Here is a 27,373-nt window from a genome sequence, read left to right on the forward strand (position 1 = left end):
TGGATAAACTGACCCTTCCAAAAATCCGTGAACGCATCAACTCTTTTCTAACAGGTACCTTCATTTTCCTGACCTCTTAATCATTCTGTCAGCAGCTAAATGAAAGAGGAAACATCGTGATCCCTTGGAGAATGTTGATATAAAGCAATGACTTTACCTTTTACATAGCGTATATTCTTCACTGCTTGTGACTCCCCTGGGTGGAGGGCGGAACTGCCAGCCATCCCGGGACCCTGCAGAGTAGTCAAAACTTGGGTTACTTTTCTAATTGCCAAGTATTTCCCAGTCGGATAGTAACTGTCCAGGGAACCGTATCTCTAAACATCAACCCAAAGCGTATTTGTACAAAAGCAAAATTATCCACCAAAAATTAATTTTCATCCCTAACAAATTCATTTAGAACAAAGGTCCAAAGGCTGTGAAGGCAAGTTCCAAACAATTTGCAGAATGAAGCAGGCTCCGATACAGCACTTTGACCAATAAATAGAAACTTCCGCTTCCAAATTCAGTCAATGATGAGATGATTCTACCTCAATCCCTGGGCCTCATCACAATAGTCAAGCCCCTTTTTTGCCTTTTGACTACTATGCAGTGCTGAGCATCCAGCAGAATCCAAGTCTTCTCACTACAAAATGAAGTAGCTTTAGAACTGAGTTACATACCTTCTTCTAAATCTTCTACATGATATCCCGATGGTACTTTACCAGCTGCCTACAATTATATAAAAACAACACAGTTATAAAGGAACACAAAATAATTTCATCAACAAGAACTGCTTTGGCTTCTTTGCTGTCAAAATGTGTTTCAGAACAACCAATACAAAAATACTGAACTCACTTCCAGTCACAAACATGAATTTCATATTAACCTAACAACTGGATTGCAGCCATTGATAAGAGGAATTCTGACAGGAACATTGAGTCCACTCATTGGCAGAAGAAAATTTTAGAGATTTTTACAAGACCAAATTCCACCCTGTGATCGTTTTAATGTGGACTGCAGTAAAATTCTTAAAAGGCCAAAAGTCTAAACTGTATTGAGACGTCTTTCAGCTTTGAATCTACATTAAAAATAAAGTCTAAATCAACAACAAAGCATAAGAAGAAAAAAAAAAAAAGAAGTGACAATTCAATCAATAAACATGACAGATTTACCTCTAATACAAAAAAAGGTGACTGAGAGGGCATTTATATTTGTTAACCCATTTCTTAAGTCATGTTTATTACTTCAGAATCATTTCCAACCGAGAAAAATACAATAAATCAATCAATAATTCAGATCTAAATGCTTTGAATTCTTTCTACTCACTACTTCAAGAGAGTCAACAACCTATTAGCATCTTTCTCTATTTTCTCATACATCACGCAAGATTGCGATGAAAGGCTCCTGAATAGGTAGGTGATAAAGATCAACAGACCAGTGGAAACAATAATGTTTGAACTAGTATGTTCATAGTGAGCTTGGATTTCCTGGGACACATGAAAAGAAACCTCTCAGCTCTTTCAGGTACTGCTCATTATTTTCCCATTAATATGCTCATTATTACCTCTGTTTCAGCAAGAAGTGTTTTCAGTCGTGTCAGATCTTTAGTTACCATCCCGTTCTGGGGGGAGAAAGAATATTAATACATCAAACACATAAACCTTCACATGCATTAAACCACAGCAACGAAGTTCATTTCCCCCTGCACCATCACCAAGGAGAAGGGCAAGAAGGAAAAATGAGTTTGACTTACAATGCACAATTTTAAATGACATACTACATAACACCGAGCAAACATTACAGTGAAAAAGGGAATTTGACACTGGCCAAAAACAGCACTCGACTTACAGCAAGTACCAATACAGGGCAATGCAGGAGAGCAGCATATGTGGAACAACGTGGGGAAAAAAAAATTTCTTATGAAGTTTAGCTGCCACTCAAGACAAATATTAATAGCTACAATACTTATTGATTGCTGTCCTCCAGAACAGTACTCTACATGCACAGTGGCCCTGGAGGCAGTATAGCCCAATGGACAAGGACTCAGGAGATCTACACTCTATTAGCAGCTTGGCTACTGGCCTCCTGGGTGACCTTAGGCAAGCCACTTCACCTCTCCATGCCTCAGTTTCCCATCTGCAGAATGGGGACAGCGCTATTGACTGTCTTCACAGAGCACTTTGTAAGCTACTGATGAAAAGCAGTATACATGAGCCATATGCTATGGTTACTGAAACACTTGGGCTCTAAAGGAATTAATGTAATAAATTTTCACTGCTGTTGCAGTAATGGATTCATTTCTTCTTAAGGATCAACTTTACAGATTACTAATTTCTACAGTTTCATAACTCCTCCTGCTCTGATGTAGATAGACTATGTAATTTTTGGAGTTTTCACTGAAAAACAAAGATTAGCCATGTAACTAAAAATAACTGCATATTCAAGTACATCTGAAGTAAAAATCTTTCCAAATTGAATTTATCTCAAATATATAGCAAAGTGTAACAATTTCACACTCATGTAAGTCAAAACTTTAAGGAACCCAGACCTGTGGTTTTTGTTTCAATAATCTCCTGCAGAAATTTAATTAAGTGCTACTACGTTTGTTAGACTTCTCCACATTTTGACTATGCTACCGAGCAGCAGAAATTACTCTCTTTGCTGAAAACTTACACACTCAATTCTCATACTTAGGCTTTTTTCAAAATGATGTTTCACTTCAGCAGAAAGGCTGCAAATTGAACCTGTTGAGCTTAAATGTATTAGAGCATAAAAAAGTTAGCAAGAATCATTCGCTTAAGTCACTGGGGAAGAAACCGGATGGATTCCAACTCTTCAATGAATTAATTCCAAAACTTTGTTTTATTTCTCCTTCCAGACAATGGCAGAAGTCAGTAAATCAGTTGCTGATTTTAATATTCCTACTGAAAACAACTGTTTCTAACAACCTGAAGCTTGTAAAAACCTCTCGAATTCTGCTTTTGGCCAACACTCTGGAATTATATACGAAGCTACCTTTATTTGCACAATAGCTCAAAACAAGGGCACTGTATATTTCCTGTGATAAGGAGCTTTTGGCTATTTTACTGATTTTTTTCTGAAGGCAAGTTTCCTTCGACCTCACCAGGAATTTTTCAATGAAACATTTTTTCATTAGAAAACACTAGCTAAACAAAGACAAAACCTTTTTCTTTATGTAAAAATAGCCAATGGCGGGGGCGGGGGGGACAGGGAAGGAATTCAGGATATACACCAGACAGACAAACAGAACTCCCTCTCAAAAACAACCTACTGATTAAGTTAAGCACCAAGATATAGGAGACATGATCCAATTTCAAGGTAATAGGCCCTCCTACAACAGTTTCTGATGTCACTTACACGTTCCTCATGGTCTGACCAGAGCTGCTCTTGCTTGTGCTATGACCATGTTTCTGGATTTAGCATCACCAGGAGTTCATGGTGATGAACTGCATGCTATTTAATCTAGATTACAGAAATAAAAAGGACACTATCCTTTGGAGACTTATATGTGTCCCTAATTTTCCCCATATGAGTAGTCACATAAGAGTCAGAACAGTTCCTTACATGTACAGGGTTAAAAGCATCTTTACAAGTTTTGACATTTCAATGGTAAAATAGAAGCTTTGAACTCAAATCTTTATCTTTGTCTTGAAATGCAAAGCTTTTTTTTTTTCTTGAAAAGCTTTTCATGCTGGCTTACAACTTATCATGGGCGAGTTATTTAAAAGTCCTATCAATAATTTTTCTGCTTTAATGGATAAACTTCCTGAAGTTCATCCAAAATGGTGTCAGGTGCAAGTTAAAAGAAGTAAGCAGAAGTTTGAGATTTACATTAGTCTACATCTAGTCAATCACACAAATACACAAATTATTTTGCATTCCCTGAGGATTCAGAGCCAACAATGAAAAAACTTCTCAAAATCCTAACAACACTGAAGCACTGGTAATGCAACAACCTAAATAACCTGATTATATGTGTGCGCCCATATACTTATCTTTGTCTTTTTCATACAAATCATTTTTGTTGCAACCTGCCAAACATATGTTCAGAAGTTTGTTATTAAACACATTTCAAAAAAAGGAAATACAAAACTGCTTTTTAAATTATGTAGATTCAGCAAACCCACTTACCAGTGATTCACCCATCAGTGATTTGGAAAGAACATTAGACACAATTTGCAGCTTCCCTTTAAGATGCATGCAGCAGAGCACTGCACGGAAAGATCCATCTCCCTTGGCCAGCCCCTCTCCCAGCACTGCAACACAAATCAGCAACCATTAGCTTCATCACAGTATACATTTAAATAAACTATACACAGTTTTCCTTCACCTTTAACGTGAAAATAAGGTCTGAAACTTGGGTTGAATCCATAGCTTCTTGGAAAGACAAGTCTTGGATGTAAAGGAAGTATTACTTGCTCTTGTCTACTACTAACTTGAAACTTGTCTCCCACCACCTAAGAAATGCTGTACATGAGCTCAGCAAACATTGTCCTGTTTACATGCTAAAATAGACAAAAATTAAATATGGGAAGGGTAAATTCAAATATCTGACTCAGACACAAAGGACCTCCTCTTCACAGAAAGGGTAAAAAAAAAACCAGCAACTAACAACCTCTCAGTAACACAAACATGCTCAGGAAGATCCATTCATGCTCACAAAAAGCATGCCCTGTCGTTTCCAAATATAGCTAACCTCCTCGTGGTCAATTCCTGCTACTTTAAAAGGGCTTTTATTCACTTAGACTGTAAAGTGCAGGATATAGGACTGATTGTTTGAGTCCAGAAATTTACAGGCTCCATGTAACAGAAAACTTTCCTAATGCTTTCTAGCACTGGATCAGATAGCTAGCCAAACAGACACTTTCATTGACACTTCCAATAGTGAAAGGATTTATTTCACTATATAGACGTGCTTCAGACAAGCAGGAATAACTCTTAATCATATATATTACCTGTCCAGAAAACAAAATGCCAGAGTGAGTAAAAAGGTATAAGCTAAGCATGTGAGTTGAAAAGAAGGCTGGACAGTTGTTTAAAATTACAGAATTGTAATATATATGACTGTTATTGCAGGCAGCATCAACATCTGTGTTTATACTGCTACTCATGCAGATGCAAACAGCTCCTGTTAGTGCTAACAGGAATTTTACATTCACCACAACTTCAGGATTACATTTTAGAATAATAAATCAAAACTCCTCACTCAACTGACGTTCACATCATTAACAGAAATTGCGTGAAAAACTAAAGAAAAAATAGTCCCACAAAAAACATTCACATAAAAACAACTAGACATCTCCAAAATGAAACAGTAACTAAACCTTGTTTATAAAGTGTCTCAAAGATTAGTCTGAATTCACCACTCGGATGATACTGACCACTTTTCCAAAAATAGAGCTTACTTCCCAAATCAGAAGCAGCAGCGCCAGAAATAGCTTTAACATGTCTGACAGTTTGCTATTTTAACCTTAAAGATTAGATGTCCAATTATATTTCATATCATTAACTGCATAGTACTACCAAGCTAAAACATAGTTACACATAAAAAGTTACAACACATTAACCAGTATCTTTTGTTAAAGATTTGTGGAATAATTTAACAGATTGTAAGTTATCATCATTCCTTGTAACAGTGCAAGGTTGTTTCTTCCCAAGGGTATTTCAAACATAAAACTAAAACTAAGACCTTTCAGAATCACAAATGCAGATACTCTAAACTGTCAGATGCTGGACTACAATTGATAAGAGCACATCACAGGGAACCACAACCAAATAGTTCATTCATATATTCATAAAAATACGTGGGGGTGTCTGTATACAAATATACATATATACACACACACAATCTTCTTTTACATACATAAATATGGCATTAATAAGTTGAAAAACGTCCTCAGTTTTAGATCTGAAAAAAATATTTGCAGAACATGCTGGCATGAATTAATGAAATTAACATTAAACTGGACGCTATTTCTTTGATACTAATCTACATTTGAAAGCTGTTTTCTCTACTTAATTAAAAAAAAAAAAAGAGTAAGTCGAGATCAGCACTCCTATTCTACCCACTCCTATGCCTGCCCAGTGAGAGAAGAAAAATAGTTAACATGACACTTCCTTTGAGATACTGATATCTGACACATATGCCAAGAAAAGGTTTCACACATGAATGTCACCCGTCTACCCCTAAGACAAACCCATCAGATCTCATCAATGAGAATACTATTCATTAAACAGCATTCTCCCTCCTACCTCCTTTAACCATCATTCATCTTTCCATGTGTCTCTCTCGCTTTTATTTGCCATCGTGAAAGACAACTGTGAGGTTAGCCAGAATGTTATACCCCTGGCATATCTCAACAGTTAAAAGAAGCAGCATTAAAAAAAAATCCAGACCATTTTAAGAACAGTACTGATTAAGCAAAGTTCAGCCTTTTTAAATTTGTTAAACTTTAATTTTACACCTACAGAAAGCAAGTTTACTTTTCTTAGTTATGTTTTGCGGACCTCCGCAAGTAGGCTGCAGAGCCCCACAGATTCCCCAGACCATGACTTGAGTATCAGTGAAGAAAAATGCATTTAAAAAAAACAAACAAAAAAACTCCACACAAAACCAAAAAAAGAACGATTTAAAGATTATCATTGCTAGCAAGGGAATGTCAGAATAGTATACCACACAGTCTGTGTAACAAAACTGAGGTTCGAGGAAATTTCCTTTAAAATTCAAGAGTAGTTAAGGAACTAAAAACCGAAAGGTGGGATCTACCCACCTTTTCTTTTCTTTCCAAATCTAATGGATAAACTCTGATCCAATGCTTACCAAACTCAGCAGAGAATTCTTAGTGAGTTTGAATTGCTTGCATTATACATGAATAACAGAACATTAGCAAGGATGGTTAATTCCTTTAAAAACACCCCAACCGAACAAGGCAGTGAAACATGAAAGACTCAACTTCAATGTGACATATGCACATTTGGAAGCTTTAACAAATAGGAATAAATGTAAGTACATCATCTTGATTTTCTCTGAATCAAGTCCCAAAACGCAAACCAAAATATCCACCATGTCCCTAGGAAGAAAGGCGGAACAATCAGCTGTCTTTATCTTCACAAGAATCCTAACACTATCCATCATCCTACATTTGAATACGGAAATATCTATTAGCCAAATAGCACCGCTGTGCCAAAGACATGCATTTCAGTTGTGGTACTTGAACACGAGTTATAAAATAGTGAAAACTCTCTCTCTCTTAAAAAAAAAAAGAGTAGAAAAAGTATTATAAAGCAGATACATAATTTTAACTAGAAAAAAAAACATTGTTAGCAAACTAACAAATCTGGGCATCAGTTTTAAAAATTCAGACAAGTGACTGCAATTTATCACACGATGTAATAAAAAAAGAAATAAGCATACCATGCCTACAGTCTTCATCTGCTTGCCCATACTTTTTCTGAAAGGTAAAACATGAAAAGTTTAAAAATAGCATTATTCCAGTTAGCATAAACAACTACATGCTTGAGTTACAAGTTTCTTAAAACTTTTAAGAATTCCTTATCTCATTTTTTCCAGGGTGGAACATGTAAAGAACATCAGTCACATGTCAAAACGTAATATTATTAATTCTTAGAATGCTGACTTTTTCTCAAATTCTCAGCAAGTGGACATTTTAAAAGAGGAACATGAATGAGCAAAGGTGTATGTTTATGTATGTGTTTGTAGGTGGCTCACACCACCTAGGAAAAAATACAAAAACTTAACTTACATTTCTAGCCACTGTAATTCTTTTTAAACTTGCACTAATGTGGTGCTGTTGAAATTTGTAAGGCGTGTATTTTATTTTACTCTGTGTCATCAGTGGTGATTTTAAAAATTACTTCGTTTAGTAGGAAAGAAGGAAAATTTGATTCCCCCCCTCCCCCCCCTTTTTTTTTTTATTTTACAAGCCTCCAAGTATCTATATAATTCAAGTCTTTAATAGGAAGGTTTTGATTACAAGTATTTTTTCAAACCCCCTGAAGACTTACTGCAATAATTTTCACTATGATGAATATCCAGATAGGTGCCTAACAGGATTTTCAAAGGCATCCACATCAGAAATTTATTAAATACTGCTAAGCATCTATCTGCATATTGGCTTATATAAATAATTTTGACAAGTCAAGTCTACACTAACACAACTTCCATTAAAAAAAAAAAAAATCTTAGTTATTTCTGAATCTCTTCCCCTGATGAACCATAAGATAAGGCACATCTTAATTCAAGAAGTTTCCCAATTGTTGTTTTGCACACTGAATAGTCCAATTCAGCTACCTATTTAAACAATGCCTAAAAATGCTCCCTAATCAGATGGGCAAGATTTGTCTCAAAGCTGCCCAGCAAGGTCTTACAACTTGGCCAAATTTTTTCCACTTGGGATGAAACTGTTCATATCCAATATGTGAAGATTTGGAGCGGACAAGGCCCCTGTAAATCTGCGATAACATTCCCAAAACAGAAAGGTAAGGAAAAACGTAGGTTCATTAAGGAGGTTGTAGGTTTATTCTTATGCACTGTAATGTCCTTTCCTTCAAGAAGGTGTAGCTCTCTGATGCTTTAAAGGAAGGACACAAATTTGGCAACGGGATCACCCATAATTCAGGGTTATGCCTCTTGCTTTGCATTTACAAACCTTTACAATGACCCTAGTTTTCACACTTCCATTAAAAATCTGCTAGAGTCTAAGTGACATCTTTCACCAGACATGCTCTAGCCTAGCAATGAAAAACTAGTATATGATCACGTATTAAAAGACTAATGTTAGGCCTATGCAAATAGAGCTAAATTAGGTATGAACCGACTCCCTGAATTCTGGCATTTCTTAACTTTGTTTTTTGAGTGCTTAGATTTGCAACCTTAACTTCATGCTCTTTAGAGATAAGGTAATCTGGTATGTAATTCAGCATAACTGTACAAACATAATACCCTAAAACGAGATATTCTGCGTTCTTGGAATTTTTTTTTTTTAATTTTTTTTTTTAAAGTATTTTTCTTCATTCTTTTAGAGAACTGTGATTCAGACCCAAACTACTTAGAGGTCCCAATCCTGAAAAATAAACAGATCACGGAAAACTACACGACAGAAGCCTCATATATGCTTTAGCAAGTGGGATTCTGTGGCAAACCAACATACCAATCACAGGAAAACTCTGAATTTTATTCAAATCTTGGCAGTACAAGATATTTGATTGCTCTTTCCAATTCACTAGATACTATTGAAGAGTCACACTCACAAGTTGTAAAAAGGAAGCAATTCTATACAGAAGAGTCTCGATTTTGATGCGGTCGATTTCTGCCTGGCATGCCTCCGGGAGGTGAGCTGGGGGGTACTGGCTGAGGGAAAGGAGAGCCTCTGTGCAATGCTTCACTGCCACTTCATAATCCTGCTGCTTAAGAGATTCACATGCTTGTTCACATGACTTCTCTGGTCTTCTGTCTGCCATGACTCAGGGACAGAAATCCTAGAGTGGGGGCAGAGGGGATGATAAAATGTTGGTTAGCTGTGTAATGGCAGTGACAACTTGCCAACCAACTTCCATTCCCATCTCAAGGTGCTGTATCGCATCCCCTCCGTTTTATGCCACTCCCGATCTTTCTCACTGACTAACCTCTTCCCAGTCTTTTCTCCATCGCTCCCAGCTCCCGGTTTTGATTCTAATTCAAGGAGTTATTAAGCCCGTGACTGCTTTTAAGAATATAAGTAGTGGTTTCAAATTTTGAAGTCAGAATGGATTTAAGCACTGTGCTACACAGAGGTTTTTGGGCCTTTGCTGGCAACACGATCTTTGCCTTGGAAGTAACACAACTCATCCACCAACTGCTCTTTCTCCAAGCCTGCGGCCATTTACTCCAGGACACCTTTCTCTTCAAAGCACTTCTCACCTATGCTCAGGGGAGGGAGCCGCTCTCTCCGGCTGGGTGAGGCACAATGGGGATGGACAAGGATGAATGAGAAAGAACGGGAGCTCAACAGGACACCTCTTGTCTCCTCCGTCAGCTGGTTTATTTCCACTCATGGCTGAGAAAGCCTAGACACCCCTGCCACACCAACACCTTGATGCAGAACTTCTTAAATAATTGTAAAGTAAATATTTTTAGGGGACAAAAAATGAAACAGTTGTGATAAAAATCTGTATACAAGACAGACAACATTATCTGCCAATAAACTGAGACAAATGGTTATCCACAATCTAAACCACCAGCAGAAAAGCAAAGCACTTCTATAATCCCTGTCTACATTCTCCCTTCGTTGACATAATATTTAAATATACGATACATATCCCTCGAGACATTGTACTTTAAAGCTGACTTGACAAAAATGTGTTCTGATAACTGAAAGAGGAAAAAGTGTAAGAGTTCTCATTTTCATTTGTAGCAAGCAGCATACTATCAATATTTGTGACTATATAGCGACTATTACGATTGTCTCAAATAACTCTCTTTAGCCCACTTTAAAAATTCACTGCTAAAAACTTTCTTTATACTTGACGTTTTTAGGTTTTCAACCAAACTAAGGTAAAATAACTTCAAGAAGTTAATCTGAAGGTCAAATAAATGCATTTTCCTTACATGAAAAATAATGCATTATCCCACTTTTCTCATTAACACATGCCTAAGGCAAGATAAAGTAGAAATGTAAACAAGACTTTTCATATATTATATGACATAATGTTCTATGTGTTCACTTCCATTCTTAAAATTTGATTTTCAGTATCAATATAGACACGTAAAGGTATATTGATTTTTCAAGAAAATTTTGACTCAAACCACCTTCCCTTTTGCATTTATATAAAAATTTCTTATGTACAACAATGTATCTTCCCAAAAACGAATGAACGCAAGCATGAATATTTTGCAGTCATCCTGATACAAATCTGTGACATATGCCTCTTTCTTAATAAAGACCTTGCAAAATATTACCTCATTCATCCAGATATTTCTTTTTCTGCTAAAAGTAAGCATTTCAATCAGAATACAAACAGGCAACTAGTATTTGCATTTCCATACATGTGAGTCAATTCGTTCATGGAGTTATTCTAGTCACATTAAAGACACTCAGCTGGATCACTTAAGCACATATTTTCAATTATATAAATGTTAAGTATTCTTAACCTGTTTATGCAAGGATCCTTTCCAGATACAACTAAAAATTACATTTATTTCCATTTCACTAACATTTTGGGCCACAGTGAATTTTACAAATCTAGGATTTGCTTCAATAGTAATACAATAGTTAATTGATGTTTTTCTCCTGTACATTCTGTTTTCCTCCTAAGGGACTGAAAAGAGAGGATTTCATGAACTCTGCTGCACTTTTGATTTCCTCACTTCCTGGCTGACATATAACCAAAATTCCTTTGACCAAAAGCCTCAGCAGAGCTTCTGTGTGTTTATTCCCAAAGAACTGTTTATACACAGAGCCTATCCTAACTGACCTGGCCAGCCTAACTGACAGGCATTTGAAAGCTACGTTATCCAGTCCTTCTTCTCCAACACGGCACCATGCAAAAGAAAAACATTTTTATTTATCAGTTGTCTTATGCTGGCTGTTTTGATAAATATTGAACTAGTTTGCTTGTGGAGAAGCCGGGTTTTACCCACCCAGCAGTGGCCTACTGTACTGCAAAGGCCACACAATTTCTTCGGTCAACTTGAAGACTTCAAGAGCACTTCAGAGGACCTCACTGACCCTAAGCAATAACCTGTGGATTAAGTTAAGTGGAGATAAGAGAAGTTAGGACCAGGCTGTTCGAGTAACTGGGCTAAACTGAGTCACACTATCAGTATTTCAGAGCGTAATTAAAAAAAACCTCTGAAGTCACAGTACATGGGACACAGTGATAGATAAGGAGCTGCTGCAGTGCAATTTGTTTTTAAAAAAAATCTAATTGTAATAAAGAAAAACAGTATGTGGACAACAAATGGAAAATTGTACATTCAGGCTCTCAGATTTCATTTCAATTCCATTTATATCCATACATGCAGACACAAACATGCACATTTATTGGGTATTTGCACCATCTACTTCGGACTCCCATCCAGGTGCTCTGACTGTTCCTTGCAGGCACTCAGCTCTTCCTGCTGCCTCTTCAAAAACCCGTGCTCCTAGTTTTGGTCCCCTGAGCTGTGCCTAAATTAGCAACTGAGACTAGGTTACGTGAATGGGAATTACAACCATGCTTTCTTAAAACCTAATCTGTTGTAGTACCTGACCTACCCATGTTTAAAATGATTTCAGAACAGTTAATATTTTAACAGCCAAGGAATGGAGACACTTGGCAAAGGAAATTTATTTTGAGTTCTACAAATGTTTATTTTCAAAAACTTCAAATGTAAAACTGGAATTTCTACATTCACTCCAAGAGTAGAAATTATTACAGATTAGAATTGAAAGTTAAAGCGTCACAAGGTCTGCACTAACTATATTCCCAACAACTCTCTGCAAAACTGAGCAAATTACTTATGCACTCCACTTTTTCTGTCTGTAAAACTGAGTTTAAAATACTAAGCATGTAACAGAACAAATGTCAGGATTATTCATTTTCTCAAAATGGCCTGAAGATCCACATAGCAGAGGAGTACTAAATTCAAATTTGAGTAACAATTTATTCTAATAGCAAAGTTTAATACATCCTCAAATTCTACAGGCACAATGTCTTACCAACAGAGCTTTTATTATCAGTGGTCAATTCAAAGCATTTCTTAGCTTTGAATCATCTCACAGCAGCACCACTACCTACAGAAAGGCTCTGGATTTATGCTCTCAAGTAAAATATTTAAACACAGCGCCTGTGAATTCCACCTGATACGACAGTAAGCACCACGTTGACTAGAGCCCAGACAGAAGCTTGCACAACTCTTCCTCACCAGCTAATCCAAAAATCTAACTCTGGCATTACACTCTGTACCTCCAAAAAACTCCTGCCTTTAAGTAGAAGAAAACTTACTGATCTTATATTTCTTTGAAGGCCAAGTTGGGCTCAGCTTAGCTTCCACAAAATATCATTTAAAAGATCTGGTTAGTTCCAACTGGTGTAACTTAAACGTTGCTGTTTTTTCAATAAACCATGAGGGATTTTTTTTTCCCCTACAACTAATGATTTTCAGGCTCAATATTCCTAATGAGTATTTCGCCTTCTTTCCAAAGGGATTTTGTAAACAAACACGAAAAGAGTAACTAAAATCTAATCTCCAAATAAAACTGCACATCTCCCCGCCAGAACTGCAGAGGGGGCTTGGAAAGGCAGAAGGGACAGTCTGAAGAGGAAGAGCGATAAACAACGTGATCTACACGGCCATTTATTTCCAAGTAAACACTATGCCTGCTTGGTGCACAGGAGGCTTTTGGAGAATTACTCCGCAGCCTGATGAGTCCAACTTCAAACTAAAAATCAGTGTAGGAGGAGAGAACATCATGAACTAAAATTTTAGTGTTTCACAGCAGTTTAACTCATGACTGTACACTTTCATGCTTCACAGCTTACCGATGTATTTTATGGAACCAAAAGGTCCATACATTAAGATAATGATAAGTTAAAGCATGTGACAGTTCCTAAAAAATTTCAGACAGATGCTTTTTCAATTCACTGTAAAGCATCTAGCCAGATAACTCTCGCTGTACTTCATAAACAAACAGATTAGAGGGCACAATGCTGTTCCTATTAATGTTATTGGCAAAATTCCCAATGTCTGCCAAGACAGAAGGATCAGATCCAAGGTCTCGCATGCCAAGCTGACAAACAGTAGACAAGTCAGTAAATATTTGCATATTTTAACCAGACATTAACATCTCTTGTAAAGATTTATGCTAAAGCGATGATGTTCAACTTGCAGTCCTACAGTGAGGCTGGTAGGGATTTACTGTCAATTGAATATACTTCAAGAGCCACATCCTGGGATTCGCAAACTGAAGGAAATGAATGAGATCCATTGCCATGGGGAACGTGCAGGGGAAGACCCTCTCCAGCTGCCTCCCCTTACAATCCATAACCCTTCAAACAGTTCTGTTGTGAGAAATAAGCACCCAACTATTCCTTGCCAAAGCTATTCAGCTGTGCCCTCCTGCTAAGAGCCCAATGTATTGCAGGAAAGGAGAGGAGAAGAAGGGTTAGCCACCCCATTGCCTACTGTGGTCAAGCTGGCACAGGCTCACAGAAAGCAGGGCAGGAATTCAACTTATCCTGCCCCTCTCCACGGAGACGCGTGCGGTGACTACGCTGCGTTTCCTAACCCTTTGTGATTTTTCAGCCCTTCTCGCAAATTGGAAAGCCTGGCCACCAAACTGGACAGAAGTTTTAAACATGTAGTAAGTTCAGGTAATATGTCAAGAACAGACAGTTGTTTCATCATAACTTCCCAGCAATTCCATTTAAGAGGCAAGAAGAGATCTACTAGATTTATTTTTGAGAACGGTTGCTCTGTCCTTGCCCAGTAACTTTTGGACTTCACGTCAATTTTAACTGAATTCACGGACGTCTAAAGGGTCTTAAAGACACTGAAAGTTTTATGAAAAATGACAGATAACAGAGACTCAGATTTTTAAGTCCACCCAGGGAAAGAAGTTATAATTCAGCCCCTTATCGATACCAAGAGGTCAGTTACCCCGTCAGGTACTGCCATGTGCTGCCATTTACCCAGTGAGAGAGAGAACACTGTACCAAAATATCACTCATCAGTAAAAGAAAAAGCTTATTTATTTTTCTTGCCCATAACGATACAAGCCATAAACCGCATTCATTAGCTTAACTGCTCAAGGATCGACCCAGTAGTTCCCAGGTTTCACTAAAGCAGAGTTTCCAAACTTTTTAGGCTACAGACACTAGCATAGTACACATCGCATAGTTTTTGAAATCTGTTACTACTAAAATTGAGATGTAAGCAATTCATATATGAAGGCCTCAAAAATTTGTTGTTTCCGTAATACAGAAAAGTAATATTTGGGAAGTCAGAAAGTTGGTATGGACACAATCCCTGTGACTGAAGAGTCTTCTAGTTCCCTCTCCCTCAAAATTACCAGGAAAAGATGAACAAGATACTTTAATTTACACAGGTATGGAAAGATCTGGGTTCATTTAATAGTCTAGATTAATTACAATACATTGTGTATACTACACAATAAAAATGCTAGCTACTGTGCACACACCGATGTCACAGTTAAAAATTATGGGTCACTGAAATTCAACTATCAAGACTCTGCAAACAAAACGCATTTGTCAGTCCACATACTAAAATAGGGAACAATACATCTATCTACTGTTAAGTCATATTATACAGCTGCTCTGGCATCTCTAGTGATCCCATCTTAAGGCATGCTTGCACCTCTAGATAATGTTATGTAATTGGTTTTGTAGTACTCCAAAATACTACTCAAGTACCTTTAGATTAGTAAAATAAAATTAAATAGGTATTTATTTTCCTTACCTATAGCGATAAAATAAAACTTATCTTTGCCTTAAGACAAAAAAGCATTTTATTCAAGCCTCCAGGAAGGAACAAAATACGGCTGCACAAAATACAGAAGCCACTTACAGACACACACAGAAAAAATGCACTTTCCTAGTGTCATGACATATACATCATAAATAATCCCACACTCAGAAATCATTTAATAAAATGAGAGTAGATAATGACAGTGCACTATACCAATGTGAAAGGCTGAACAGAACAGAGAGAAAAAAGGATAGCGCATCTTTCAGGCACATGGTGCAGAAAAGAGTAACGTGAAAGGTGCTTTTGGGTTTTTTTTTTTTATTTTAAGAAAAATATGATAGCAGAGATCTTATGCACTCGTTTATTGCAGTTATGGCTGAAGTCAGTAATATTAGTTATACACAGTGCTCAGAAACGTACTGCACACCTTACAGAACAAATACAAAAGTCTCCACCCTTGAGAGAGGACAATCTAATCAGTTTTCTGAAATAACTGAATTACTCTGGTTAATGTTGTACAACTCCAGGCAAAATGACCCTACTTTAAATTCAAAAAATGATGTTAAATCTGAAATGGAGCATACAGAATGAAGAAGGCTTATTTCAAGGTTTTATTACATAGCCTAACAGCAGCAAGAACTTCTGCTACATGGCTTCTAAAGAACATGATACACTTGATTTCGGGAAGGGAGAAAAAAAAAAAGGGGAATCAAGAGGTTCATGATGCTCCCTACCATTAAATATTTAGATTATCCTTCCACATTGAAAAACCAAAGAGAGGACCATAAATTAGGAGGACAAGTATCTCTGGCCACATAAATGGACCCTTGAGTCTGATCCTGTAAGCTTAACGTACAGAATAAACACATCCACATTTACTGAAAAAGGAACAAGTGCCGGTGGGTGGTTTACCATTCACATAACAATAGTAACAAAAATATAGCAGCAATTGAGATTAAGAGCAAATGCCTTCTGCATCTGGATCCTCTGTGTTCTTTAAATCACTTTATATACATCACAGATAGTAACGAGTTACATCTTATTGCGTGCCAGTTATTATTTCAGTACAGACACTTTATTAAGTGATTATTAACACTTTACTACCTTCACTAATCTCTTTTGTTTTCATTTTGGAAATAGCAGCCGAAAGGACAATCTATACAGCCAGTGGCAGCAACATTTACACATGGACAAACTGGCTATCTTTGGCTCAAAATCTGAAAATAACTCATGGCCTCAGCACTTACAACCACTCCATCCACATCCAAGTATCCCTAATATCTTCATCTCCCGCCTTTAAAATGATCCTTTTCCACACAGCTGTCTGAAAGCATTACCTACCTTGATGAAACTAAGCAAAATACACGGCAAGGCAAAGCACATCTACCTAGCGTGTACTCGCTTTGTCCGAGAGCCATCCGTAACCGACATATACAAGATTCCTACTTACACAAAGCAAATATATACACACATTGCATCCATTAAAATTACAGTACAAATACTAGGTTGTAAAGTCCAATAGTCAAAGGTTGTTTAACAACAAAAGTATCTGTACAAGCTTATGCTGGCCCTCCTGTGTGTCTGCATTATGATACAGCCTTTAACAGTGTTAGTCACATACTACATTTTCCAAGGGCTACCTGGCAGCACGAGCAGGCAGAGCAGATGCTGCCTGCTTAACGGACATCTAGTTAAATACTTCAGCATAGGGTCTAAGGTCTTATTTACTGCGTGCTACTCAAATCTGGTTCTCAAGACTGCATTTTAATGTTTTCATGAACTTTTCAATAACGCATACAAATACTGTGACCGAGCACTTCACAAGTATTAAGAAAATATCTTTATCCTTCTGACATTATTCCCATTTTACAAAGAATTAAGACATTAAAACACATTAAAGCCAAAAGTTTCTATAAACTTCTTATATTCAGACTAAGATAACTAAAAGCCATTTTTCCCCATTATGCTCTGCCCTGTATGATATAGTCCTTTATATGATCAAAGCAGAACAACCAGTGTCTGCAGAGTGACTTAACGAGTATTCAGCATTTCTCTACATCACAGCATGGGAGCGTTCGTTAGAAATACAGAAAATGAAGTGTAGCAAAGAGAGGGTTTAAGTATGATTTGCCTTTTTTTTTTTTTGTGCTATTCCCTACTCCATCTATTAAACACTTTCTAATTTATGCAAATAGTGAAACTGTATTCCAACAAACAACTGTATTAGCATTATAAAATAAATTGTATGTACCCACACAGGAGAGCATCCCTTCTATTTCTTTCTTTCTAACACCAATATTTTTCAATCTCAGTCTCCTTGTTCAGCCACCCCCATCTCCACATTTTTTCTATATATTCTGTGAAAATCTGCATTTTGCACCTTCTGTTTAAATCCAGTTGCTGCTTCCTCCGTGCTGCATGAAGGTAGAGCTGGTAGGAAAGAGGAACCGGCTATTGGGAGTACAGAAGGGGAATTCTCTGTGCTCTCATTTTTGTCCAAAATCATACCAGGGAGGAATGCAGAAGCCCTAGCCTTCAAACTGTACGGAAATCCCATTTAGCTCAGGCTGAAGTACATTCACTGCAGGGATGATCTTTTAGATTTGTACTAAATGCTAATTCTACCAACGCTGAGCAGATTATTCACAGGGTTGATAACAAGTCTATCCGTGGCAGAAACATCATACTATACCACATCTCAACTTTTTACAAAGCAGCACTATAGGACATTAGAATTTTTTTTCTATTTTATTGTGAAGTTAAGAATATATTTTTTGCCCAATTTTTAGAAAAGACTGAATCGTGTTGGCAGAACCCTTCACTCCCTCCACAGCACCCAAAAAGTCAGCCTGGGATAGACACCTACCATGGGAAATTTCAACCCAAATAATTAAAATTTGGCAAGTAATAACCAAGTGAAGTGAGGAGTATGTCATAGTAAGCATCAGGTAACATAATAATAGGTGGTGCTTTTGCCCCACCTAAAGTTCTTTTGGCTCCTTCATAGAAAATCTTCATGTAAACAATCTTTCATAATAACCGGTTAACAGCAGCAGTTTGTATTCCATATACCTATATGTTCTTACTGCTTTTTGAGAGTAGTGTTTCTCACACTTAGGCAAGATGAGGGCATTTTAATTGAAATATTGTCCCACGGTTACCATTTTATCCCCATAACAACATCACCAATTACTTACTTTAAAAAAATGCATTAGAAAAGTAATTTAATCTTTGCTTCTCTTAATGAAATTTGCCAGAGAAAAACAAAGGGAAAAATCAGCACTGCACGACCAGCCAGCTCTCCGTGGAGCAGCACCAACCTGCAAGTCTCAAACTCAAACACACTTTGCAGAAGAATACAGTATTCATATTCTAAAAGCTGTTTTAAACATCATAATCCACAACTTGTAAAAGTATAAACTACTTGTGGCAGAACCTCTCTTTTAAACACTTGAATAACAGAACATGGTCTTGTTCCTGAGTGTCTCTGCACACTTCACATTATAATGTTTAGTAACAATTTTGACCAAAAAAAAGTGAACACCATTAATCTTAAGGACTTACACAGTCATGCAATTACCAATATTCTTCTCTGCTGAGTCATAAGATACTGCCAAAAGTCCTTTTTGAGAAATGTCTGCTGTATGATATCTAGGTACATCTGTGTATATGTGACTAAACATCTGTCACCTAATTTTCAAAATGCCAAGCAAGTACAAAACTGTGTTCCCAAGGAATGCAAAGGGGAGTCAAAGAAGATTCCCAAGCATCATTTCAACACAAAACACATATCAGGATATTTACAAATGTATTTCAGAAGTTTAAATGCAACACGTCACAAGGTTTTCCACGACTCTCATTGAATTCGCCACTCATGCAGCACTGTCTTCAGAGAGCACTTGACCACAGTTCATTTGCCAAAGTTCACCGATTTAATCGGTCTCAGAGACAGAATCAAAACTAACAGTTCCTAACTTTCAGTCTTGTGTTCAATTCGCAGCTTCCTCCAATACAGCTGTAATGGGATTTCAGCAATAAAAGTATTTTTTAAATTAGGAAATTATTTCTCACAGCACATCCCCTTTTGGAAAACCCCGTGCAAACTCCAAAGCTCAATGGTTCAATCCAAGTCTTCTCTTCTTAACAGGGATATTGCAGTGATGCTGAAACAGTCTTTCCTCAAATGTCAAACTTGCATTTTTATACAAGAACTTTCTCCACTCTTGACATGTCCCAGTATTGCAAAGCAGCACACCCCTATGACTAGGAGACCTATCTGAAGAACACAGCTTTGATCAGCAGCGCAAATGCAGATGCTACAGGTATATATCACAGTTTTACAGTTTTGGATGAAAAAAAAAAAAAGAAGCCCAAAGTTGATTTCCTGTCAATACATTCAAGAGGCAAAAGAATGTAAAAATCTTCATGCTGAATATCAGTTATATCACACAGTTATAGTGCACAGGTCACAAACTGAACACAGAAACAAGCCAGAAAGTTGTGACACAAAACAGGAAAATTTTCTTTCAGTATACCTCACTCTTCATTGCAGCATTATAATGAACTTAAATTTATTATAGTAGTGAATAATACTGTGACTGAGGTTTTTGTTACGCATTTATACAGTGCTTAGCACAAAAGGGTCCTACCATAACAGATTTAATAACACAATCATGCCACCCACAGATACTCCAAACACATCTTTCCCAAAACCATACCTATTATGTAACTGTGCATGATATTTTTGTGTGCTGTTCTGAAAGTTCAAAGCAATAACTAGCCTCCACCACTAAAAATTGCTATCTTTATTGTAAATAACCTTTGAAATTCATTTTTACATGACTGTGCTTCAAATAGTTTGACATAATATAGCTAAGCCTGATGTGGGGAGTTGTCTTCTGACTGTATTTTAATGATATTAACCCTTCTGCATCCAGATAATGCTTTTATAACATCCCTGTTTCCTCTCCTCGAATGCACAAACATGATACTACCAACAGGTTCAATTTTTAGACCTCTCCTGAGAACAGAATACGGATTCCCAAGTTCTCCTGGCACAGCAAACCCTATGGGCAACACCATAACTTGTATCCAAAACACCACAAGCTTCCCAATGGCATTCACCCTACTCATTCCTTTTGAAATGAACATTAGAGATTCAGTCACGTATTTAAACCCCACTCAAAGAACAGACATCAGCAGGAATGAGTAACAATCCTACTGTGGTTAATGGCATAATTCTGACAAAGCTATGGAAGAAGAAAAGCAGTGTCTAGCCTAGCCAAACAAATACAAACAAAACTACAGCCAAGTATTATCAGCCCGTTCAAACGACAAAACAAATGTCCTGCACCATTCCAAACGTGTGAGTGTCTTAAGATACGGCCAGAGTACAGTTACCTCAAAACCATTAGCACAAACAACTATAATCAAAAACATCACTTCAGTAAAATACCCACAGCACTCAGCTACAACACTGCGTTAGCGCAGATTCAGAAGTATGCTAAAAAACATTCCCCGTAATGACCTCCCTGTGTAGACAATGAGAAAAGCCCCACAAATTCTGGCTCCCAAAACGGCAGAGGATCAGATGCAAGGCAGCTATCATGGCTGGTCAACAGCATTTGGGAATCCCAGCTAGTTGATGGGGAGTTTAGTTGAGAGCAGCAAAGGAGCATTACTTGGGAACAGAAGCACACTGCCTGTCCCCATCCCCCCACAATTATCCCAGGACAAAATGAAATTATCACTTACAAAAATACAGATTATCTTAGATTAAATAAGATGATATATAAGGAAGAAGCATTATTTTATATGCTGTCAAAACCACTATGTTCTTCATTTGTGGCATTCTCCATTTATGATGTCCACAAAGATTCGCTACTTTCTTGGTTTGCTGAACCACTAAATATTTTCCAGCAAATTAAACACTCATGCCGCATTACTAACAACCAAGATTCTCAAAAACAGCTCTTGTTGTCTTACATATTTCCCTTTTACCATGGGGTCTGAAGGGCTCTGAAAGATCTTCTAAGCATATTTAAGCAGCGTAATTTTTAGTGTTTTGATGAATACAGTATTTTTGCTATATATAACTATGAAAAAAAAACCCTGTGAAATTCACAGACTGAAAGATCATTTCTAAATAACACTTACCTAACTACCATAAAACCAGCTCAGACGAATCCACACGCTGCTCACATTTCTACCCTGCACTTCCTGCCACTCCAACATTCAAAATTTTGTACCTAACATAATTCTACTATTCTTTTTCTTCCAATGTTTAGTCATTACAGCTCTGAGAATCATTAGCCTTTCTACTGCTTACAAACAGAAGAGATCGTGAAATGTATTTCCCCAGACCACATATAAGCCAAAGATTAAAAACATCCACCTCAGCCACATCATTCTTCATGCAAGTGGTACTTCCTGAGACTAACAGAAACAAATCGCACAACAGTTTACAGTAACATCTCCAAAACATCTCTTTACATAAAATCACTTACAAAAACTCTTGCTACCAGCTCAGCAGCACTGTGTACCTACTGCTTCTTGGAAAAGCTATAAAGTTCAGTGTTGTTAATTCTAAATTACTTTCTTGCTAAAGTATGAGTCTTCTAACATCTGACAAAGACTCCATGACACTTAGAAAATTTGATAGTTTGTACTCATTCAGAAGTAGGATGGGGCCATAGTAACCACTCAAACTTTTTAGTCACGAAATGGAACCTCTCAGTGTAGTAAAATTACATTTAAGAAGGAAAAAGATTGAAATCCATGATTTCTTATCTGGCTGCCCTGTCATAAGTCTGCAGTTTGGTATTTTGGAGGACTCTGAGAAAAGACTGGGTAAACAACCAGTGCATTTCTATTAAATTTATGACAGTGAATTTGCATATAAAATTGTAGAGAAATATTTGGATATTATGTTATAGCCACATTAAGCATCCTTCAACTTCAACTAGCAGTGCAATGGAAATGCAACAGGAAAACAAATTCTCACCTGTGGGTAATTACAATCTCCCTGCTTAAATTCCTAAGCACTCTTTTTCCGACAGTAATACTCACTTTTCTGTGTTTCTCAGACATGAGTGATTGCTTCTGGTTGAAACCTTATGTTGTAAACATTTGTGTGAAGAGAAGATGAAAGCTCAGTAAGCCAGACTGTTTTTGAATAAGGAACTTGACTTACATATCAATACCACCATAATAAAATCACCACAAGCTAGCCTGTTTCTGTAAAGTGGTCTGACCTTTCAGACTCCTACTCCTAATTTCACTATCTATAAATTTTAGTTATTTTCTCCCCCCCCCCAATACTAGGAGAAAACAACTGTTTACTTTCCCAGTCAAAATCTCCAGAAGACCAAGCATTCCTTCATTTTTGATTCCATACCAATGCTGCCTGCAAACTTTTGAAAAAGCAGTCTCTTTAAATATTCTCTCTCTTTTCTTCCTTGCTGAAAAAAAGAATGATAATCACAGAAGTCTACCAAAGGGAGTAAGAAATCAAGCATATAAAGTACTATGTCTTTAAATGTATGTCACTGATATACATAAACATAAGTGCTGAGTACTGCCAAAGGCCACAGAAGAAACAGCAAGACAAACAAAAGCAAAAAAGGAAGGTCTTGTTTGTTCTCATCATCTAACCCATAATACTTCCATTTAAAGGGGAAAAATACATATACCATGTAGTGATATGGGATCCTGCCTTAGGACCTCAACAACGGAAGTGAGAAATGCTTAAACAGCTACAATAAGTGAGCAGGAGGGAAGATGGGGAATACAAAATTTGCTATTTTCTCCCCCACAACGAGCCACTAACAACCTTGCACAAAGAGGAACGCTGGGGATCTGCTTCCAGGAAAATGCTTTTAACAACGCTAAGAAAAAAGTAAGGACAGGATTCACGTTTACTAGGATTCTTGGCCTACTGATCCACAAGGCAGTGGGAATGCCAGCTGCCCAACAACTCTATCCCCAAGCCAGAGCAGAATGACACCATCCTTCCTTCTTGTTCGCCAAGACAGCTCCCATGGCTTTCCCTAGCTATTCAGGCTGTACACAGGGACAGGATTTAAAATATTACAAAAGACTTTTCTAATTTAGATTTCACTCCTGCTACCAGACCTATCTAGGCACCACTGACCTCAGCAGGGAATGCCAGTGAGGTGAAAGATTCAAGGGCTTTCAACTAATAATCCGAATTGCTTCAGCAATTGCTTCTGCCATTACTAAAATGAAAACACCTAGAATAAAGTGCGAATGTAAGATGGTAGTAAACAACGAATAAAAAGAAAAAGAAAAAAGAAAACCACACTGAAAGTCAGACAGAATATCCAGCTATAATTGCAAAGGGGATTTTAGTAACAAAAATAATTGTCAATGTTGGAGAAAAATATTTCATCAGACAACTAAATTAACAGAGTTGGAAAACATTAGTAATAATATTGCCTAGCTCTTACATAGCCTCTTTCATCCACAGGCGTCAAGACTCTTTACAGGTAGGTAAGATTCACTATTCCTATTTTAAATTCCTTCAAAAGGAAGCATAAACAGGTGAAGTGATTTGCATCAGGCTGTCCAGATCTCTCAAGCACCAGGCCTGTACCTTATCCACTTGGAAATATTACCTCTTCAAACTGTCTAGACACTGTTACTTACATTTTTCGAGATGGGAATTTCTCCATGAAATCTAACCTTCAAGCAGAAGTTCTCTCCCAGCTACAGCCCTTCTCCTGCAACCAGATCTACTAATACAGATCCCGAAGCCCAGGAGCAACTTCTCTGAAATCAGTGAGATTTCACAAAAGGAAAGGATCCTCCATGACAGATCAAGAAGCAGAACTGGGACAAATTACGGATTAAGGTGCTGCTTCCACATATCCCTTTAATTTTTAGTCTGCTGGGAAGAAACAAAAAACACCCCCCCAAAAAAAACCCAACAAAACCAGCTATTACAACCTTTCAAGTTCTAGAGCCATCACTTCAATAAGCCTCTTTCATAGAAAAGTTTATCTGGCTCACTCAAAAAGGCATAGTGTCCGTATGAATTAAAAGAGGGGAAATACACACTCTGTACGTTTCATAAGTCAAAAAAATTCACAGAGGTGAGGAGTGATAATAGAAATGTGATTTCAGCTAGGGAGAAAAAAAAAATGTAATTTCTGCTTTCATAACAAATTACAAAGAGAACTCAATTTTATCAGCAATAACACACAAAATGTTCCTTCAGTTACCAATAAAGAAAAACTGTTTTGCTAATTAAAGTTCAACAAAAAAAAAAGCTTAACTCGGCTTTCGCCACTCACAATTTCTGCGCTGTAAAAGCTAAGCCTACCAAAGCCTGATTCATCTAAGAGCGAATCCCTCGGTTTTCATCCTGAGGAAGGGGAGGGAACGTGGTGGTCACTTGTACGCTCTCCCCTCATCTAAGTTTCAACTGCACATTCAAAATCAGCTCCTCACTGCGGAGGAGCAGCAGGCTGCCCAGCATCCCCAGACCATCCTGATCAAACAAGCTCTGCCAGTTAAAAAAAAAAACACAGAGTTTTCATTCACAACCTGCTATGACTCAAAAGTATTGAAACAATTTAATTTAAACCACATTATTTTAAAACCTCCCTGTTCTACCAATCAGTCTTGGAAAATAGCTTGCCAAGTATCACTTCATTTAATTTGTTTTTTGGGGTTTTTTTGGGGTTGGGGTTTTTTTTCATTTTTACAAAGGAACGTGTCTTTTCTTAAAATAAACAAAAGGGGGGATATTTTATCCTTTGCCTTGTTTCAATTACACTATTTATTAAGAAGAAGAACATTAGAAGACCCCAACAATTCAAACCACCCCAACAAGACTAGCCATGATGCACTCATCTGGCCATGGGGATAACGATTTTTAGGATACGTTTGTGTCTTACAACTGAATTATTTTATTTCTTCAATTAAAAGCAAAACATATTATGTAATTTTAAACTTCATCTCAAGCTCCCTGTACCCCAATAATGCAAAAATCCTATTACCTTGTTACCTCTTACTCATTTTGTCCTGAATTGGAAAGCAATCTTGCAACTGTTTCCCTACAGTTATTTCTTAATTTCCACCAATGATATGTTTAATCATGTTACTATAATCAAACAACAACAGTTTGACTAACAATGCACTGAAGCCAAACAACTCCACTCATGTGGAAATTAATAAAAGGACATGACCCACCCCAAGAGGGGTAACACATATGCTTCCCCTACTTGGGAATTTGCCCTAAATATATATATATATATATATAGTCTCTTAGTCTCTGTCGGGAAGACTGTATCACAACCTGCAGTATAAACTCTCCTATGTTCAGCTTCACAACAGCTGCGTTGTATGAAAGGTGACCTCAGGATCCGTGTTAGCCCTCCCAACTTCTAGCCACTCGGCCCTGACAAAGCCTTCCTGCAGAAAACAAAAATGTAAGCTTATCTGCCAAGCCTTCATTGCTCTGAGGGCTAATTTTACAACAGCTGTTAAATCCTTTCAATTTATTTTTCCATCCTTCAACAAACCCTACCTAAACCCTTTTTTTTACATCTATTTTATTATTGTTATTTCCTGGCTGTCGCTAGCCGTTCCCTCCCGCCCCGCCCGGTACAAAAACAAAGCTGACTCCCACCCCTCCTCACCCCCCACCTCCCTCCCTGACGGAGCACCCCCGGAGCCAGGGGACGCCGGGGCTGTGCGAGGCATCTCCGGCTCTCCGGGCTGGCCCCTCCGCCTGCCCCGCTGCGCCGGGCGCAGGGCCGCCCCGGCCCGCCCGCCGGCGGCTGCGGGCCCCCGGGAGAGCGCGGCAGCCCCCGGGGCTCCGGCCGAGCCTGCCCGTAAACAGCCCCCGAGCGGCTGCCGCTGCAGGCCCCTCCGCAGACACAGGGCCCTCTCCAGCCGGCACCGCTCAGCCTCCGGCCCGGCCGGCGGCCCCCGCTCGGCCGGCTGCGGGGCACCGAGGATCCCCCGAGGCCTCCCCGGAGCCCTCTCCAGCCGGGCCCGGCCGCCCTCGGCCCCCGCGGGGGGCGAATGGGGAAGTCCTGACTTACCTGTCATTACTTTCTACGCCATCTTGGATCCACTTGTCAACGTCCCCACAAAGCATTGTGGGAAAGCCCTCCCCCGCCCTCCTCCCGGCCCGGCGGCCAGCGGGGGAAGGCGGAGGGCGGCGGGGCGCTGCGGACGGGACGGGACGGGACGGGACGGGACGGGACGGGACGGGACGGGACGGGGCCGGACCGGGACTGGATCGGGACCAGACCGGATCGGGCGGGACGGGCCTGGGCCGGGACGGGCCCCGCGGCACTGTTGAGGGAGGCGGCGGCAGGCGGAGGGCAGCCACGGGCTCCGGCCCGCAGCTCTCCCCTCACGCAGCGGCTGGAGGGGGCACTGCCGCGCCGCTCGGGCTGGAGACCGGCAACCTCGGCCGGTTTCGTTGTTTTTTTGAGTTGGTTTTTTTTTTTTCTTTTCTCTCTTTCTTTCCCCGCCCCCTCGCCTCCCCCGGGAGTCGTGTCACTGCCCCCACACGCACTCAGGAACCGCGGAGGCCGAGGGGCGCTGCGCGGCCGCGGAGCCGGCGCGGCCCGCCCTCCTCGGCGCGGGGCCGAGGGGCGCCCAGGCGCAGAGGAGGGCCGGCCCGGTGCGCCGCCGGACCGCGTCCGCTGGCGCTTTCCTCGCGGTTATTCTACTGTTGCGGTTTGTTTGGTTGGGTTTTTGTTTGGTTTTTTTAAGTTACTGCCCTTAAAGAAACTTGCAGGAACCTGGCTCCGTGTGCGAAGGCTGCAGCCAGGTGATCGAACAGCTCCCCTTCTACATCGTGTTTCAAAAACTCCCGTCTGCTTTTGCTGAAGGACTGTTGGTAATGCGTTTCTGGCTGCACAT

The 27,373-nt window shown here is 38.9% G+C and overlaps 1 protein-coding gene across 8 annotated transcripts in view; it reads right to left on the reverse strand.

Annotated features, from left to right (window-relative positions):
* HELZ (helicase with zinc finger) overlaps positions 1–26,944 on the reverse strand; it is a 97,283-nt gene extending 70,339 nt beyond the window's left edge. For 3 of the 8 annotated variants that reach the window (XM_087751150.1, XM_087751148.1, XM_087751146.1), the window contains exons 1-7: positions 26,542–26,934; positions 9,274–9,501; positions 7,418–7,454; positions 4,135–4,259; positions 1,547–1,603; positions 663–711; positions 158–233 (exon numbers count right to left, since the gene is read on the reverse strand). In XM_087751150.1, the coding sequence (XP_087607276.1) occupies positions 158–233; positions 663–711; positions 1,547–1,603; positions 4,135–4,259; positions 7,418–7,454; positions 9,274–9,483 (554 nt within the window). In that variant the 5' untranslated portion in view covers positions 9,484–9,501; positions 26,542–26,934. Of the gene's footprint in view, positions 1–157; positions 234–662; positions 712–1,546; positions 1,604–4,134; positions 4,260–7,417; positions 7,455–9,273; positions 9,502–9,922; positions 10,106–26,541 lie in introns of all 8 variants that reach the window. The other 5 variants (XM_087751147.1, XR_015703323.1, XM_087751149.1 and 2 more) reach the window with 5 other exon arrangements.
* Between the last annotated feature and the right edge of the window lie 429 nt (positions 26,945–27,373).

Source organism: Nipponia nippon, unplaced genomic scaffold (assembly GCF_047370975.1).
Source record: "Nipponia nippon isolate SJK-2023a ecotype South Korea unplaced genomic scaffold, ASM4737097v1 scaffold_14, whole genome shotgun sequence".
Lineage (NCBI taxonomy): Eukaryota > Metazoa > Chordata > Aves > Pelecaniformes > Threskiornithidae > Nipponia > Nipponia nippon.